This window comes from Diplotaxodon limnothrissa, linkage group LG14, assembly GCF_057381915.1.
Source record: "Diplotaxodon limnothrissa isolate DT_005_m linkage group LG14, D_limnothrissa_male_GT1.1, whole genome shotgun sequence".
Lineage (NCBI taxonomy): Eukaryota > Metazoa > Chordata > Actinopteri > Cichliformes > Cichlidae > Diplotaxodon > Diplotaxodon limnothrissa.
Genome location: NC_140609.1, coordinates 34,697,840 through 34,714,511, shown reverse-complemented (window position 1 = coordinate 34,714,511; position 16,672 = coordinate 34,697,840). Strand labels below are relative to the sequence as shown.

Here is a 16,672-nt window from a genome sequence, read left to right as displayed (position 1 = left end):
AAAATGGAGGAATTTTTTTTATAATGAATACAAAATATGTAGTTTTATCAGCTAAGTTGTGTCTGAAAGTTGTGTGTTAAGTCTGTGTCACAGAAACATTCGGCCTTCACTGAATCCCTCATTAATGAGAACGATGGAGTGTGTCCAGTAAATACATTTCTAATCTTTATTGTTTTTAAGAAACCATATCCAGTGTATGCTTCTGCTCTTCTTTCTGCTTCGCATGCATTACTTCTTCCAGCTGCCTCATGAGCTCTGTTAGTGTCTTCTTATCGTGCTTCTCCCTTTCCAGGAGCTCAAAGCGAAGACTGGAGATGTCATGTTTGATCTCTTTCAGTTCACCTGAGGAACAGCAAGTGAAAAGGATAAAATTGTGTTTTTTATGTGATCCTAGCATGAAAAGTAGCTCAGAAGAACTTACCTTCATTCACTTCATTGTTATCTTTATCCCTCTGTGCTTTTAAGATGTATCTTTTAATGAGACAATTCATTATTTTCTGTAATAAAGTAACAAAGTCATGATTATAGTTTTATTCTGCTCTGTTAATTATTTCCCTCACACAAGACACAATTTGGACTATTTGGACTGACATGTTATGGGTCCTTATGTGTATATACAGCAAATTTATTTTATGCCTTATACTGTTTCATAGGTATGATTCCATAGATGACACCAAAATAAATGACAAACTTTGCACTTTTTATGTGCACTTGTTTATGTATGCAAAACCTTTATCAGGAAAGACAATTTACTGAAAGCTCCTTTATTAAGCAGTTATTGGAGATTTAAAAAAGCTTTACTTGATGACGGGTTGGACAAAGAGATGTTTCCCCAGCCAGATCGTCCTGTCGTCTTAACTAAGCCAAAAACAACCAAAAGAAGAAGGTGTTAACATAGGTACTTACAACCCCAAGCTGTACCTATTAATGTGACAAAAGAAGGCCCTGAGGCCCGCTGAGATGATATATATTCCAACTAGTACATTCAACAAAATTGAAAATTCCTTGATTAAAATGTTGTTTCATCAAACGACACTGGTGGTGCCTCACATTGTTAAGCTCCATCTCATTTCGTGATTTTTTTGTGTGTCTGCCGGGAGGTACATTCCAGATGAAATCCTTTATACTCAGCAATAGACAAGATACTGATTTTGGGCAGGGCACAAGATTGAAGGGCACAGGCAGTGTGCCACTATGGTCAAAGTAAGAGAACCAGAGTTTAGCTCTTGCAAATTTCCACTCGACATCTGCATCATCCTGCAGCAAAAAAAAACAAAAACAAAAAAGATGGAAATTTAAAACGCTGATAAATTTGGCAATCGGGCTTAAGATATAGTACCAGTCAAATCAGTTCTAAATTAGAAATATCAGTGATGAAGTTGTACCTCAATTTCTTGGAAAGAGCTGTTAAACATAGCAATGAGCATATTCAGCAAGACGACCACCATGATGATGTTGTACACCCCGTACAGAACGTAGCCTACATTCTCAATGAACTTATGGTTGATGTCAATCACCACTGATTTCACTTCTGACAGCCCAAAGATGGCCCAAAATAATGTTTTAAAACTCTCTTCAAGCCTGGAGTAATACAGAAATCAGAATTTAGTATAGTTCAACCATTGTGCCATATTTATTAGACACGTTTTGTGTGTAAAGGAAACATTTGATCATATTTTTCTAAAAACGGCGTTTTTGAAGTCGTTTGACACTTACGTTGTAAAGGCATCGTTGTGTTTGGCTCCAAGGTAGTATGAGTACAGATTGAACATTCCTACCATGAAAGCCACAAACACTGTTACGAACACCACCATGAATTTAAATATGTCTTTCACCGTCCTTCCCAGAGAGATCTGCAAAGGCCCGAAGCGCTCGTTGGCGGGCAGGATGTACGCAATGCGGGAGAAACTAAGCACAACGGCAATTGCGTAAAGGCCTTCGGAAATAAGCTGCGGGTCTGAGGGCATCCAGTGGATTCGAGCTAGGAAAAAAGAGAGAGAGAGAGATGCTGCATGTAAGAACAGGTTTTATGATCTAAACTTTGTGTCTGTTAATATTATTACTTGTGTTAAGATTTATAAATCAAATACCAATAAAGATCATTTTTCATTTTAATGATGAATTTTAAAAAATTAATTGGGCTATGAAGATAACACCTAAAAGTTTGTTTGTCTCTTTGTCCAGTGCAACATTAGAACAAAATTAAAATCTAAGACCAGCAACCTTTTATTTTAACAATGTAAACAAATATTGAATCCTTACCCATAATACCAATAACACTTGAATTTTTTTGGTCTACACTTACCAAGCTGGAAATACTGTATTTCAAAGGGCAACGTCATGTTGGACAGGCTAGTATGGTGCTTGTCAATATAACACTGGGCTGAATATGCATGCCAAAAAGCCATTAATCTGGCAGTGAAAGACGTCATAAAAATGGTGAGGATGCTAAAGTCTAGAAGGTTCCAGGGTTCTGATATGTACTCCCGGATGTCCTGGGACCAAATGTTGTTACATTCTTCCCAGATCTTCCCTGTGGAGAAAAAAAAAGTGATTGGCAGTCCCATTTTTGCTCTCTTATATGAAATAGTGTAATAAAATCTTATCATGTACAAACAGTATTACTAAGATTTGGATAGTATTTACATCACATAGGAATTTTTATTGCTGTTACTGGTAAATCATGTTTGACATGGCTTCAAAGTCTGGTCTGTAGTTTGAGATTTTCTTGGTGAATGTGGGCAATTTGTATCATAGCAGATGTGTGAAGATTAATAAATCTTGAATGATTTTGATGTTTTTACCCTGACATGCACAGCAGTGTAATATTATGAGGACCCTGACTAAAATAATGAGAAATCCATAAGTATATTGGTGAGGGACAAAGTGTGTTTACGCTTATGACCTATGACCCAAGATATGATGAGAATTTCCATCCAGGTGAAGGGCGTGGTCTTCATACGAAAAAGCTGTGAAGGGTAATCATGGATGGTCATGTTGGGCAGCAGTGAAGTTCCCTCAAAGCGGCCTGCTGCATTCAGGACCAGTAGGCAAAGAAATATCATGAAGGAAGCTGCATGCGCCACAAACTTCAGGAAAGGGCTGCCCATAAGTTTCCCAAACTGAAGCGAGAGACAACAAACAGAACAAAACCTAAAATCACTTTTTTTTTTTTACATATTTCAGTGATATATTTTATACATCAAAAGATACATGGCAGTGCTTAAGCCAGTCATAAAAACTGAAACATTGATGATGAGAAAAACTTCACAGGAAACTAAAAAAGTCAGCGCAATCCTACATTACAGCTTTGTTAACTTAGTGTTACCAGAATTTGGCAATTTAAAGTTCAGCAGGCATAATGCAACATTTGTATGGCAGGTTATTAGGTTATGTGCAACTTTTTTTGTAAACTAACCTTACTTGATGGTGCTATCCAGTAAATAAAAGCCAGTATAGGCAACCCAAGAGCTACACCGAGAACAAGAAGAATCTTAACTGCTGTTGTTTGCTGGTGGAGTCGAGATAGGTTTTCATACCAGATGGAAAGGAGTTGCTGTTGGCAGTTTGGATGTGCCACAAACTGCCTCATTTGAGTTTAAAGGTATGTGTTTTTTGCGTGTGTGCATGTGTGTGTTCATGCAAGACAAAGACAGACAGACAGAGACAGGAAGAGAAAAGGATTACTTTACACACTTTACATATTCAAACATGAGGTTGATGAAGGATGCAAGATTGATTAAAAAAAAAAAAGTTAAAGAGTGCTCATGTGCTTACCTTCTTAACCTCATATTTTATTGCAAGTTTTAACCTAATCAGGTTTTGTCTGTTCGTGGTGTCTGAGCTACGATATGATTCTTTGTCCCCATTTAAAATAGCCTCCACTTCCTCTGTGTTTCGACACAAATCCAGGAGCCCCACCACAAAGTCTTTACACTGCATTGACAGGTTCTTATAATCATTCTGTAACAGAGAACAGCAGCATATGCACTGTGAATGAGTGAAGCACATAAACATCAATATGCATCCTGAGTGAACACTGTAATTACTGTACCTTGAACTCTTTCTCGGTGTTGGCCAGAACTGCAAGCTCATTGCTCAGTTCCAGCGCTGCCATCACAGGATCTTCACTGGAGAGACAGAGATATGCCGGGCTGGCTAGACCTTTATATGCATTGATGCGGGACTGTGAATGGCTGAAAGAGTCATGCCTCCGCTGCTCACTACAGGTCTTGCACTGACAGTAGTAGTCATGGGGTCTTTCTATCCTGGCTCCCTTAAGAAGAAGTATATGCACTATTTCATACTCTTGGCACTGGCAAGCCAGAATGATGGGAGTGATGTCATGAGAGAACCGTGTCCCATCCTCATCATAGGAGAAAAAGTCATCATGCATCTCTGCCTGGCTGGGGCTGTTAGTCAGCCTTTGACTGTCTGCAAAAGCCTCGTGGTTCAGTATGGCCTCTACTATGCGAATGTAACCTTTACTGATGGCTAACAGCAAAGCATCTCCTATTCTGGCGAGGTCTTTCTTCTTTAGAAGAAGTCTGGTAAGTTCTAGATGCTCATTGGCAACAGCCAGCTGCAGTGCATTCTGTCCCATGTAGTTGACACAGTTAACATTGAGCTCTGGCAGCTCTTCCAACATCCGCCTCACTTCAGGGATATTGCCATATTCTGCAGCTTCTAAAAAAACTTCCTCCTTCATAGAAAGGCAAGAGGAAGAGTGAGGATGAAATGGGTAACCGGCCCCCCAAAAAGCTTGTCTCCGGGGTTTGACCACAATTTGTCTTAGCATCGTGGCTTTCTCTTCATTGCTCCATCTAAAAACAGGTAAGTGTATTTAGTCATATGATCTTTAACACAGGGTTACAATCACATTTTAGGTTTGTAAAATTATTTCTGTAAGACAAAATAGAACTACCTTTTCAGCTGGTAATCCCTCCTTTGCTAAGGTAAGATTAATAATTTCTCTCGAGGAAGATAAACAAATATTCTATTGCTTTAAAGGATAATTTTTACCTTATATCACAAAAAGGGCTGGACAATGAGACAGCAGTGATCCAACCAGTGACTGAACAACAGTGTGCACAGTGGGTCTCTGCTGATTTATAACTCACACTAAATGTGTGACACCACCCACAGATTCATCATCTGCTCTCCTTCATTTCATGGGAGGACACTGACCATTCAGCCTCTGCTGGATTCACATGTCTTTTTAATTTAGTTACTGTTGAATAATCCAAAATAGACTATACATAACACCACTTGCTGATCATGGAAAACTTAGAACGTGTTACGTCTTAACCACAGACATTAAGCTGAGGTCATACCTGATGACAGTGACTATTTTTATTGCTAATTAAATCGCCATTTTTAAAAGAGAAAATCAACTTTCTGCTCACTAATTACATTTGAATAACAAGGTTATCTGAGGAGCCAATTGCTTCAGCACAAATAACCACCATGATGACAGAAGTTGACGATGTCCAGTGTATTCAGTCATAATTAGTGACATTAGTAACAAGATTTTAAGTAACTGAGCAATCCGTTAAATGCATGCAATACATGCAGAATTTGTTCTGATAGAGGGGCAGATCGTTTATATTTGCGAATACAATATAAACTGAATATGTATCCTGCTGTTAGGCCAGGGAAGGTGAAAAAATCCTTATTTAAACCGAAGTGGTTTAAATAAGGATTTAATAAGTGAAGATCAAAATAATATTTGAAACATATTTTCTGGTGAACTTTGTTTCCCTTCCTATATCATCTAAAGAGCTAGATGAAGAAAACAAATGAAATGAAAGATTTCTGTAGCATCGTAAAAGTAGCAATAACATCGATATTATGGAAATATAACAATATCATTATCTGTCATATATATATATATGTAGAGAGAGAGAGATTTAAAGGGAAAAAAACACGCGCTTCACTAACCTTGGGAAATACTGCTCCATCAGATGATTTATTAATTGTTTAATCTTTATGACCCAAATCTGCTTCGGTCATCGAGCTCATCCTGTAGCCTCTGGACCTTCTGTCAGAGTGGCTCTAACCCTGCGTCCAGTGTTGACTCTTGAAGCTTACAGTGCTGCATTTGCACGCCCAAAGGGCGTTTTTCCTTTAGAATTTCCTTTGAAATATGGGTATTGGTGTGGGTATTATATTTATCTATTATTTACTTTATTTTCAATCAATCTTCCCGTAAGCCCCCTAAAGCAAGATATTAAAGCACTTTGACAAACTGGGACTTTGGATCAGCAGAATCGCTCCAGCATAACAGGTTGTGACTTAAACTGTAGCCGAGGGCAAAGGGATTATATGTAATTACCCGAGTGCAGGATAGCAGCAATATCATCACTATACCCATATACAGTGTTTGACAAAGTAAGAGATAAAGCAGCGGCCCACTCATCCATAAAATGGCATACACAATCTGGAAAAAGCAGATTTTCAATAATCCTCTTAACTTCTGTTTTTATTAAAGATAAAAAGTAATACCAGCCCATCCTCGTATTTTACAAGCCCTCCTCTAAGAGTAGATATAAAAGCTGAGTAAAAACATTTTAACTATCCCACAGAAAGTTTTTAACATTAAAATGTGGATACCTTTAATTTCCAAATGTGCCTGAAGGCGACATGCACGTCTGGAGGAGTCCTGCGCCCTCTGCTGGACATAAGAAAAACAATCACCTCTCTTGGTTGCCAAGGAGTCGCGTCCTCGGTCGCTATCATGGAGCAAGCGTACACAAACACGGCTGTGGACGTATCAACTTATTCGGATTTTTGTTCTCACTCTTTTACACAAGACAATGAGGCTGTTACTGGTCAGGGGAGGTCGCAACGATGTGGACATTTACGCTACAAGTTTCACTTCGCCCTGAAAATGGTTGAGTGACTTAATCCGGCGTACTGCCGACGTTAGCTAAAAAGGACAAGTTAGCAGCTGCTAGCCGATTGAACCTGTACGTCTGCTCGGTGTCAGCGAAGATCAGCAGCCTCAGAGGATGCAAGTTCCACAAGATCACTTCTTCTACCATTCGTATCCTACATGCATGAAGTTATTTGTGTTATAGAAATGTGTGTCGTGCACCCACGCTCGTTTTAAAACAAATGTAGAGTTCGGTAATGACCCAACTTGAAACTTTATTCGACCTGCTTGTATAATTCACGAGAACTTAATCATTACTGATTATTACTTTTACGCGACACATATCCTCTGACTACCATCAACAACTGCTCTCCTCAGCTGATGACTACCAGATATTCGAGGTTGAGAGATCATGCAAGTCTCGAGAAGGAGAGACGGCTTTTGGTTGAAGAGCAGAAGATATGCAAATCCCGAGCACGCAAATTCTCCCTGGAAACCAACCGACGCAGGAAGTCAGTTGTCAAATGAATATATATTATTTTTATTGTTGGACTAACAGCAAAGTTTCATCTAAACAACACACTTCTGTCCGATTTCTATAACCTATAACCTATAACGCTCCCATACCCATTTAGAGAAATATGTGCAGCCCATTTAATTTAGCTGGTGTTCAGAATGGGCCTCTGGTTCTGTCCTTGACTTTGATACTTTATAGGATCAACTGTGCAGACAGGATTTCACAATGTAGACCTGGAAATAGATCTATGTTTCCAGAGAGGTGATTAAAGCTTGACTTCTTTGAATGCTTAAAGCTGCAAAGTTTATCCCGATGAGGTTCAGATCCCTTGCACCTTCTAAATATGTGTTTCCATAATTGGGACCTGACGCTGAGAGGTCCTGTTTTTAAACCTAGTGCACTAAAAGCATGTTATAGCAAGGATGGCTGTAGGCAATGGTCAGGCTTATTGCGTAACATCAGAACAAGGCGTAACCCAAGAACAAGAGGAACCCCACAAATTAGATTTGTTCCTTTAATGGAGGGGCAAATTAAACTGTGGATAAGCTTACCCATAAACATTACATAGATTGCATGAAATACTATATCTTCACTTACAGTAATACATTTCAGTTTTATTTTTAGACAGCAGAATTGCAATCTTTAACATGATTTTTCACACGTAAAAAAGGCAGCATAATTAGGCACAATGTTGCACATTTAAAGGACAGGTGTAACTCCAGTTCATGTATAGTTTAATGACACATTTTCAAAAATGAATTTTCAGCTACTATAAGCCTTTGTAAATACAGTAGATAGAGGTACTTCTCATGGCTATTTAATACACTACTGCTTCTGACATTTTAAAAAGAAAACAAAGTGGAATTTTATTTACACTATTACTGTTGTTACTGGCTTCACCAGTGAACCCAGGAGTGAATGGTGTCTTTAATTTATTAATGGCTCTGCTGAAAACATATCTCTAGGCAGGGACTCAGGTTTCTGTTTAGCCCAGACTAGATTTAATAAATTAAAATGTGCCCTAGGTTCATTCTCTTCCCTTTTTCATGGCTCAGGGCTTTGGATGAAAGACGGAAGCAGTGGGATGTGCAGGAGCAATGCCTAAGAGACCGCATCCTCCAGCAACGCAGACTGCAAGTACAGGACGCAACTGAGCGTTTCCAAAGAGCACATTTACCCCCTTCTGAGAGGCGCCGACAATGTTAGTAGATTATACAGTTAGCTCCATATATATTTGGACACTGACACAAGATTTGTTCTTTACCTGTTTACTGAAAAATATTCCAGTTATAGTTGTATAATGGACATGGACGGAATGCGTAGACTCTCAGCTTTCATTTGAGGGTATTCACATTCAAGTTGGATGAAGGGTTTGGGAGTTTCAGCTCCTTAACACGTACCACCCTCTATTTCACTCAACAGTCTTGACATATTTTGGTTTATTTGTATGTTTTCCTTTGTGTCTCATAGCTTTTAAAAGAAATGTTGCAAATATTGAAGATGCACTCCATCAAATTCAAGGCACCTTGAATTCGCACACTCGGCAGTCCTCTTTCTTGTCCAGCAATATAAATGTTAATGGGTAAAAAAGAAGCAGATTTAAACTTCAACCATTATCTTACTGCATACCAAAAATAGCCAGTCACTGCTTATTTATATTCTCCTTTCTCTTTTAAAGAAGCTGCTCCCCATCTCCTAAGCCACCCACAGTTTCTAAATCCTCCCACCGCCAAGCGCTTTCTGCTGTGGAGGCCTACACAAAACTCCTCCTGGAACAGAGCAGAATAGAGAGCGAGCACGATCACAGTCCACAGGTATTTTGTTTTTGTTTGTTTTGTTTTTTTTTCATTTCAATGTGCAGGAAACAAAACTTTAGTGTGACAGCCCTTCTGCTTTTTTCGAGGCCACAGTTTCTTTCAGTCGGCGCTTAATTGCTGTGGAAGCTCTGAGGCTGTACTTACTGCTTGTACTGCTTCTACATTTTGGCTATATTTTTAGTAATTAAATAAAGACAGAGTGTAATATGCCATGTGTTGTAATGCCGTATTTAAATAATTGTAGAACCTGGTAAGGACCAGATTTATGATGATTTTGTTTTTCATTTTTCATTTTTTTATATATATATATACTAGCACGACTGAACGAATAATGGGCTGTTTATAATATTGGGGAAACCTACCTCAGTCACCTGAGACTGAAGAAGTCACTTGGATGAGTGTTGAAACGTTTCTCCCACTGAAAACGTCCAGATGAACAGAATCAATCTTGGGGGGATTCCACTAGGTGGCAGCATTGTAACAAACCTTTTCCTGCAGTAACAGTCCCTGTGGATGCTACAAACTGTAGCACCCTCTAGTGCAATGTGTGTATATTAATAGCTGTTTCAGAATGTATATTATTTATAACAGTCTTCATTTTCATTTTGTGAAAAAAAAAAAAGATCAGTGGCAAGGACGCAGGGGAGGTCCTTGTAAGCACTGATAAGCAACAGGCATGCCTGTACAGTTGTAAAATATATTATTTTCCACTTATCAACTCCTCTCTGCTTCCATTTTCCAGGGTAGCCACCTGTCTGATTCTTGTCTTTCTGAGAGCCTTTCAAGTAAGGATAGTTTGGAAAATGAGGATTTCAACCACCTCACAAAAACTCTGCAGAGTTCCTATTCATCACTCTTGCTTGGCACAGAGAGGACCCATCAAGACCTAAGAAAGCAAAATGACTTGTGTCATCAAACATCAGACTTCTCAGCGATGATGCTTCTCGGTGATAACTTAGTCCAAGCAAATAAGCGGCATGAACCAAACCAGAAAAAACTAGATGAATCTGGATGGTGTAATAATAAGATAAATGTTTCTAAAGCCTCGTGGGAATTCACATCTATTGAACAAAGACTTAAGACAGAGATCCAGCCTGCTCTGAACAACTGTAATTTATCAGCTCATAGTGAAAATGTTAGTGCTGACCTAGAGCCCTATGAGATGAAAACTCGACAGAACAGCCCCGGTGGCAACATCATTATTGCAAATATAGCTGCTCTTGGCAACGCAGCACTCGATTCTTCCTATCCTAAACAAGAGGGCCTCTTGGCTCACAAACAGGAGAGGATCCAAGATGACAGACAATTAAAATATCCAACTACAGAAATTCCTTTGCTTGCCAAAAATAGCAACAGCAAAGACATTTTGTTTGGGGATCCCCCAAAGCCAAATATTTTCTTGTACAACAGTACAACAGACAATTTGTCAAGAGAAAGCGCTCTTCAGCAAACAGGAAAAGAAAACAGCGCTCTGTCATCTCACAAAGAATGCAGTGCTTCTACAAACAATCTCAATAAGGTTACAAACTCAGACTCCAATACTAAGAAGCCAATAAATACAAAACCCATGGAGCATACCTGCTTGTCTAATATTCAGTCAGATACGTACAAGTGTCTTGAATGTCCTGAGAAGGAAGTCGAGAAAATACCTTTGTCAATAGAGACGTCTGATTCGGTATGTGAGGTCAGTAAGGGAATTCTTAAAAAGCAGTCCAAATACATGGATTCCACTTGTGTGTACGGCTCAGGGAATTTGATTTTTGCAAAACAAGTAGCTTTAGCGATCAGGGATAGTGTTGAATTAGCACGGAGAAAAACAAGGGACCTGGAGGGCAATAACACTGTCAAAAAGAAGCTGCGTTGGTTTGATGAAGTGCATGTGGAAAAAGAGAAAGATAAACAGAACAAAATGAAAGGCAAATCCTTCAATCTCTGTCAACCAAAAAACAACTCGAACGACCACCAGCTAAGCCTTAGTGCGTTCTCAGGGACTCCCAAGACTGGACCCGGCATGACCCCTGCAGCCTCCACTGGTTATCAGTTTACAAAAGAAGCTTGGGCAGATGTTCAAGTCAACTTGCCCCAGCAACAAACCGATGAGGTCAAGGTACACCGCAACAGCATCAGAGCCAGTGCCCCCAAGGTCCCTCGGAAAGAGCACTTTGGCAGAGCGGGTCCTGTTTCCTCACGAACAAGAAAGGGCACGGTCATACGACCTCAGTCTGCCACCGAGGTTAGTCAGATTGCCAAAACCCAAGGGAAGGTCATGGTGCCACGTCCACCTCCTCGGATGGAATCTGCGGAGGAAAAGACGCCGTGCATCACCAAAATTCCATATGGCAGGGATCACGCGAGCGCCATCAACAAACGGGCCATGGCTGTTGAGCAGGTCCTGAACAAGAATGACTCAGAGGGCCATTGCTCAGCTAAAACGCATAAAGAAAGAACAACAGAAAATACTGTTTTAGACACACCACTGCCACCGTCATACGCCTCCCCACTTTCAGAGGGCATTGTGACGAGCATGCCCAGTTCAAGTCATCAGGACACTCACCACTACAGAAGAAGGGGGGGGAATGCATGTAATGAAAAAGACTTCTGTTTAGATTGTACTCCCACAGATGAAGAAATTTCACAGCTCTGGCATGGCGTCCGCAGTGCCTTAACCACAAAGGATGGTAATGTATATTTTAGCTGACAGCACTACACACGGCTTAGGGTTAATTTGAGTGCCTCCAGAAATTTTAGTTGTTTTTTTTTCTACCTGTTCAAGTTCATATTTTACATTTTATAATGTAAGTAGTAGCTACAGTACTTTGAGCGTAAAGAGGAACAATCTTTAATGCTAATCCAGTCCCAGGATGCTGTTTGACTGTGTTCAATAGTACAAGTATGCAGAAAATAATCTGCATGACATTTGTGAGTTTTTATGACTATTTTTAATCATTATTCCACTTTTTTATTATTTGTAGTAATAGGCTGTGCTTCAAAACATCCAACTGCTTTTTTAAACTTTAAAAACAAATTTTACATGGTGTTCCAGACAGCACAGTCTGGAATATGCTTGTTCTTGTAGTTATGATACTGGTGCATATGTTTTCTTTCAGCAAAACTGATACTGAAAGCACCAGCCCTGGAGAGAGGGCGAGTCTTAAGGAAGCCCTGTACAGAGAAAGGCAGACAGGCTCCTGGCTCAGAGAATAGAAGACTTCATCAGATCTCTCAGGTACATGCGTGCAGTTGCGTAGTTGCCCTGTGGGAGGTGTGAGAGTAGTTGGTAAAGATCAGTAAGTGGGTGTGTTTGAACTTGTTTTGCTGTTCCTTTTATGCTGTCCAAAGTGTTAATTTAATAATTAATGGTGCCAAAGACAAGCGTTAGGGATAGACATGAGTTAACGATACATTTTTTTTGTCATCACAAATAAAATAAGACTTAATTCATCTCTGGCCTGCATAAAAATTAAGGTTAATTGTAGGTCAGACTAACAGAATAAAATAGAATAGAAATCTTTGTCTTAAGCTTCCCAGACAAAGGGAACAATAACAACGAGCAGTTAGTAAAAAGCTAATAACTGATGTTGACTTAGTGACAGTTCATGTGTTGTGAGTGTGTGTTGTTTTTTGCAGCAAACAAAGCAAACAGCAAAGCTGCTCAGAACATTACCAAGCACTTACAACTCAGCCTTTCCAAATGAAGGTATTATGTTCTCTGTTTGTGTTTACATTTATTTTATAATTCAAGCAAATGTTGAATGTATTAGTTTAAAAAAAAGTTACTCTTCTGTCATGTCTTATGCTTTATAAGAGCTTTCTTAACATTTTCTTTTTTGTTTTCTAGTTTTAGGAAATATATATAATGTAACTTAAAAAACAGGGATATAGGAATTTAGAAATCTGATAGGACAGCTGCATCATGCATTAATAAGGTGAGAGTGTCTGCCTTTAATGTAATCTCAGATTTTGAGAGTGCAGCCCAGTTACACCTCGCTGAAGTGCATGCTAAAGGCCATCTGGAAGAAAAGGGTATAGTGGCTGCCATGGAGACAGTCCAAACACAGAGATCTGGAACAGTAGACCAGTACAGCCAACAGCAGGAGCTCACCAGCATTTCCTTGGAGGAGAAGAAAATTCTGCTTTGTCTGGATCGACTCAACCACCAGCTTCAATGTAAGCACTTTGTGAAGGCCGTTAAAATCAGGCCAGAATTTTTCTGACCTGTGTATAACAGAAGAGTATCAACATGATGTCGGTGCAGCGTAACCACGCCAACCTGTTACTATTTGCAGGTGTGCAGGAGCGTGTTGGGGGCAATACTAGCATGCATGGTCTTGTACTTAGTGATGCACCCTATGTAAGTGTTTAGCAGGGATTTATTTCTTTCCTCAACAGAAAGGGTGACTTTGTTGAAGATAATTCATTTCTTAACTTCTGTCTCCATTTTCAGACAAGAGAAGTGAAAGCATCAAACCATAACAAACACTGTGGATCCTCGGCTAACAATCACTCTCGATACCACCAGAAGTCCTGACTTGAAGCTTGTGTTCGCCACAGCAGTCTTGAGCCCTCGTCGGTGCACTTTATGCTGAAGCATGTTGTTGAAACAAGCACTTATTACAAAACAAGGAATTGTGTCTTTTTAAGTAACTAAGGATCTGAAATATAAACAGCCTTGAATTGCAAAGACAAAAAAAGACATATCAGCAGCCTTAGAGCACACTTAAGCTACTGACTATCAAGCAATCGAAGTCTGAAGTGCCTATTTAAATGAGAAAGGCTTTAATCTGTTTTTATGTTACAAAATGCAAAGATGCTCTTGTTTCAATCAATACATGACCAGCCCTGACTGCAAAATATACAAACACTATCAAATTGTATATGTTAAATGTTTAAAGGTGTACCATTCTGTATTTATTTTGCATAGTAACACTATGACTTGGTGGACTGTTTTGCAGCAGTTCAGCAGTGAACTGAATAAATGTTGTTGACAGTTTGCTGATAAACTCTGTGTTTGGCAGTGTTACAATCAGTGAATTGACCAAGGCCTGGAAATGGTTTATGAAAAGTTTTGCAGCGTTGAAGGTGTGTTTGTCTTTCTTTTATGGCTGTGGAAAAGATGATTATGGCTACTGGACTCAACCTACTGGCTTAACAAGCCGAGCCTCTACAGCGAGGTTTCTGCAGGTTTCTCTTCAGATTGCACCTATGCTGAATTTTATTTTTGCTTTAAGGCTTAATTTATTTAATATTGCCCTCAATCTATAGTAACATCAAAAGACAAAGCATGCTATTATTTGATACTAGTTGTTGTTTAAAGTGTATTTAATTAAAAACTTCTCTGTCTTCCTTGGCAAACAATAGGTTCATTGGGGGAAGACGCTGTAGGGATTATTGATGTGAGCTGCCCCTCCTTCTCTGGCGTGTCTGGGTTTGTCCCTCTGTCAGCCTGCTAGGACTTGTTCCAAGAGCTGAAGGAAGCCCAAGCTCATCTGAACAATGATGGGACTTTTTTTATAGCTTAACTGCAGGTTTCTTTGGTGCTCCAAGAAGGAGCTATAAACGGTAATGTGACAATGGTGTCTCATTGCCACATCGAGTCGTGCATCACCTCCTTGTTAGCTTACACCAAAACTGAGAACAGCAACAGAGGGAAACAATGTATTCATTTTTAGCATATGATTATGCCCACAACAGCAGATGCACTTTGACTCGTTACATTTGAAGAGATTCTCCAGTGAAACATACAAACTGTCCAATGTGGTTAATTGACAATGAGCGTCAGTGTTATTTCTACCCAGTGTGCATGAGACGATTATAAAGAGAAGAAAACTACTTTTATCTGAACTGATGCTGATATTTAACATATTTGAGTCCTACCTATTAACAAGAAACTCTCTAGTAATGATACTTAGACTGCCCCAATAAAAAAGGAAAAAAAAACAACATAAGCGTGCACACAAATAAACACAATCATGTAGAATAAGTGTTCGTGTTCAGATAAATCACTGAAATTCTGAATATTCTGCTGTAGGTTTGCCCTGAAATCAGTTCCGTTTGGCCTGGCACCATTATTGTTCACAGCCATTATGCTATACAATGGTGAGTGTAATGAGCTTTAAGCCTTAACCAGCACAACACCCAGAAACTGAACAAGAAAAGGCAAGAGTGCTGAAAATAAGGGGAGACATTTTCACAGATGCAAGTTCAAGCTTGTGCTTTGGTCTGTTGTGAAGCTTAAGCTGTCAAGTATTTTGTCTTCTTTTGTTACAGTCCATTTAACACGCAATGAATGAGTGTCTGGAAAAGCAATATTGCATGCAACAAAAAATGACCGAAACAAACCTTGACTTTAAAAAAAATCTGAATATCTTTTGTAATAAGACAATATGCACATGGATGGAAGGTTGGAAATTGTGTTTTACGTGTTTAGATCAAATTTGTAATGATAACAATGGTTTTAATGCTCAGAAAATGAGTGATAGCTAAGATTTATGCATAAAGCTGAAAGATTGTAGGCAATAACATAGTTGTACGTGGTTTGTTCATGTTTAAAGGAAGTCAGAAAGGAAGGGATAGACACTGCAATAGTTTGTTTATTGGGATAAATACCGATTGTACACTGCAGGGGGCGTGCGAGCCTTCCACTCACTTGACTGTAGCAACAGTGTGTCAACATATCTGTAATAGCCAAACAGAAGAGCAAAGCGCTTTACACAAAGTGGACTCATACAGCTACACTTTCGATCACAGGTTGATTCTGCTTTATAGCGGCCATATAATCGTTTCTAGTAATATCCAATCGAGAGCAGTGAGGAGGATGGAAGGCTTACAAAAAGTGACCAAACTCGGCGTGGTGGGTGGTCCTCTTGGCGCTGCCGGGACACTGCAGTCCATCTCTTTAATGTGTCTGACTGCGTTACAATGATGTGAAAATGGCCACTTTCATTGAAACAATGGACATTTTTTTGACTGGCAGCATGTGTGCAAAGACTGTTTCCTTCATTCATCAAATTAGAGCAACTTTTAAAACAATAATCAAGTATTTCACAAATATTAAAAGTTCTCTCACTGTCAGCATTTTACTAATAATTTATTAGACACATCAAAGTTTAGCAGGACAAACATGAATTCCTACCAGTATGGTGGATTACAGCGATGTTAAATGTTTCTAAGATTTTGAAGGTGCAGCATTGTTAAAAAGTATTATCTGTCCAAAAGCATGTGGGTTGAGTGTGACTCTCAGTCTGTTAAGGAGGTTTACAGTGTCTGTGGATATTTAATAGATCTTCATAATGATGCATTCATGGATGTATGGGAAAAGCTGAAACAGAGCCTCTATATCCAAAGAGGGTGGATCTTGACAAAATGATTTCTCAATGGGAGAGGGGCTTCATTAGCATAACAATTGTGGGAACTGCATGGGTCTACTTTTCATGAGCACTGTAACAAAAAAAGAGAGTGAGAGAG

At 39.3% G+C, this 16,672-nt stretch overlaps 2 protein-coding genes across 2 annotated transcripts; one reads left to right on the top strand and one right to left on the bottom strand.

Annotated features, from left to right (window-relative positions):
• Positions 1–175: 175 nt before the first annotated feature.
• Positions 176–5,960, bottom strand: trpc6b (transient receptor potential cation channel, subfamily C, member 6b). The gene is made up of 12 exons (XM_085370280.1): positions 5,941–5,960; positions 4,055–4,823; positions 3,778–3,963; positions 3,419–3,583; positions 2,906–3,122; positions 2,306–2,533; positions 1,717–1,981; positions 1,386–1,581; positions 1,051–1,257; positions 802–858; positions 422–497; positions 176–342 (listed from the first exon to the last, which is right to left on the bottom strand). The coding sequence occupies exons 1-12, from the start codon at positions 5,958–5,960 to the stop codon at positions 176–178; spliced, it is 2,553 nt and encodes an 850-aa protein (XP_085226406.1).
• Positions 5,961–7,010: 1,050 nt separating this feature from the next.
• cep126 (centrosomal protein 126) lies at positions 7,011–13,736 on the top strand. The gene is given in 11 exon segments (XM_085371535.1): positions 7,011–7,045; positions 7,267–7,386; positions 8,447–8,592; positions 8,862–8,973; positions 9,070–9,205; positions 9,951–11,891; positions 12,285–12,434; positions 12,836–12,905; positions 13,166–13,375; positions 13,495–13,559; positions 13,653–13,736. Coding segments are annotated over 11 exon segments (3,069 nt in total).
• Positions 13,737–16,672: the final 2,936 nt, after the last annotated feature.

What these genes read in the sequence shown, in the direction of transcription:
- trpc6b (XM_085370280.1), bottom strand. Translation starts at nt 5,960, where the DNA reads ATGGAGCAGTATTTCCCAAG. An exon ending in ACACCGAGAAAGAGTTCAAG is followed by an intron (nt 3,964 to 4,054) that starts GTACAGTAATTA and finishes TCTCTGTTACAG; the next exon opens with AATGATTATAAGAACCTGTC. An exon ending in GCTCTTTCCAAGAAATTGAG is followed by an intron (nt 1,258 to 1,385) that starts GTACAACTTCAT and finishes TTTTTGCTGCAG; the next exon opens with GATGATGCAGATGTCGAGTG.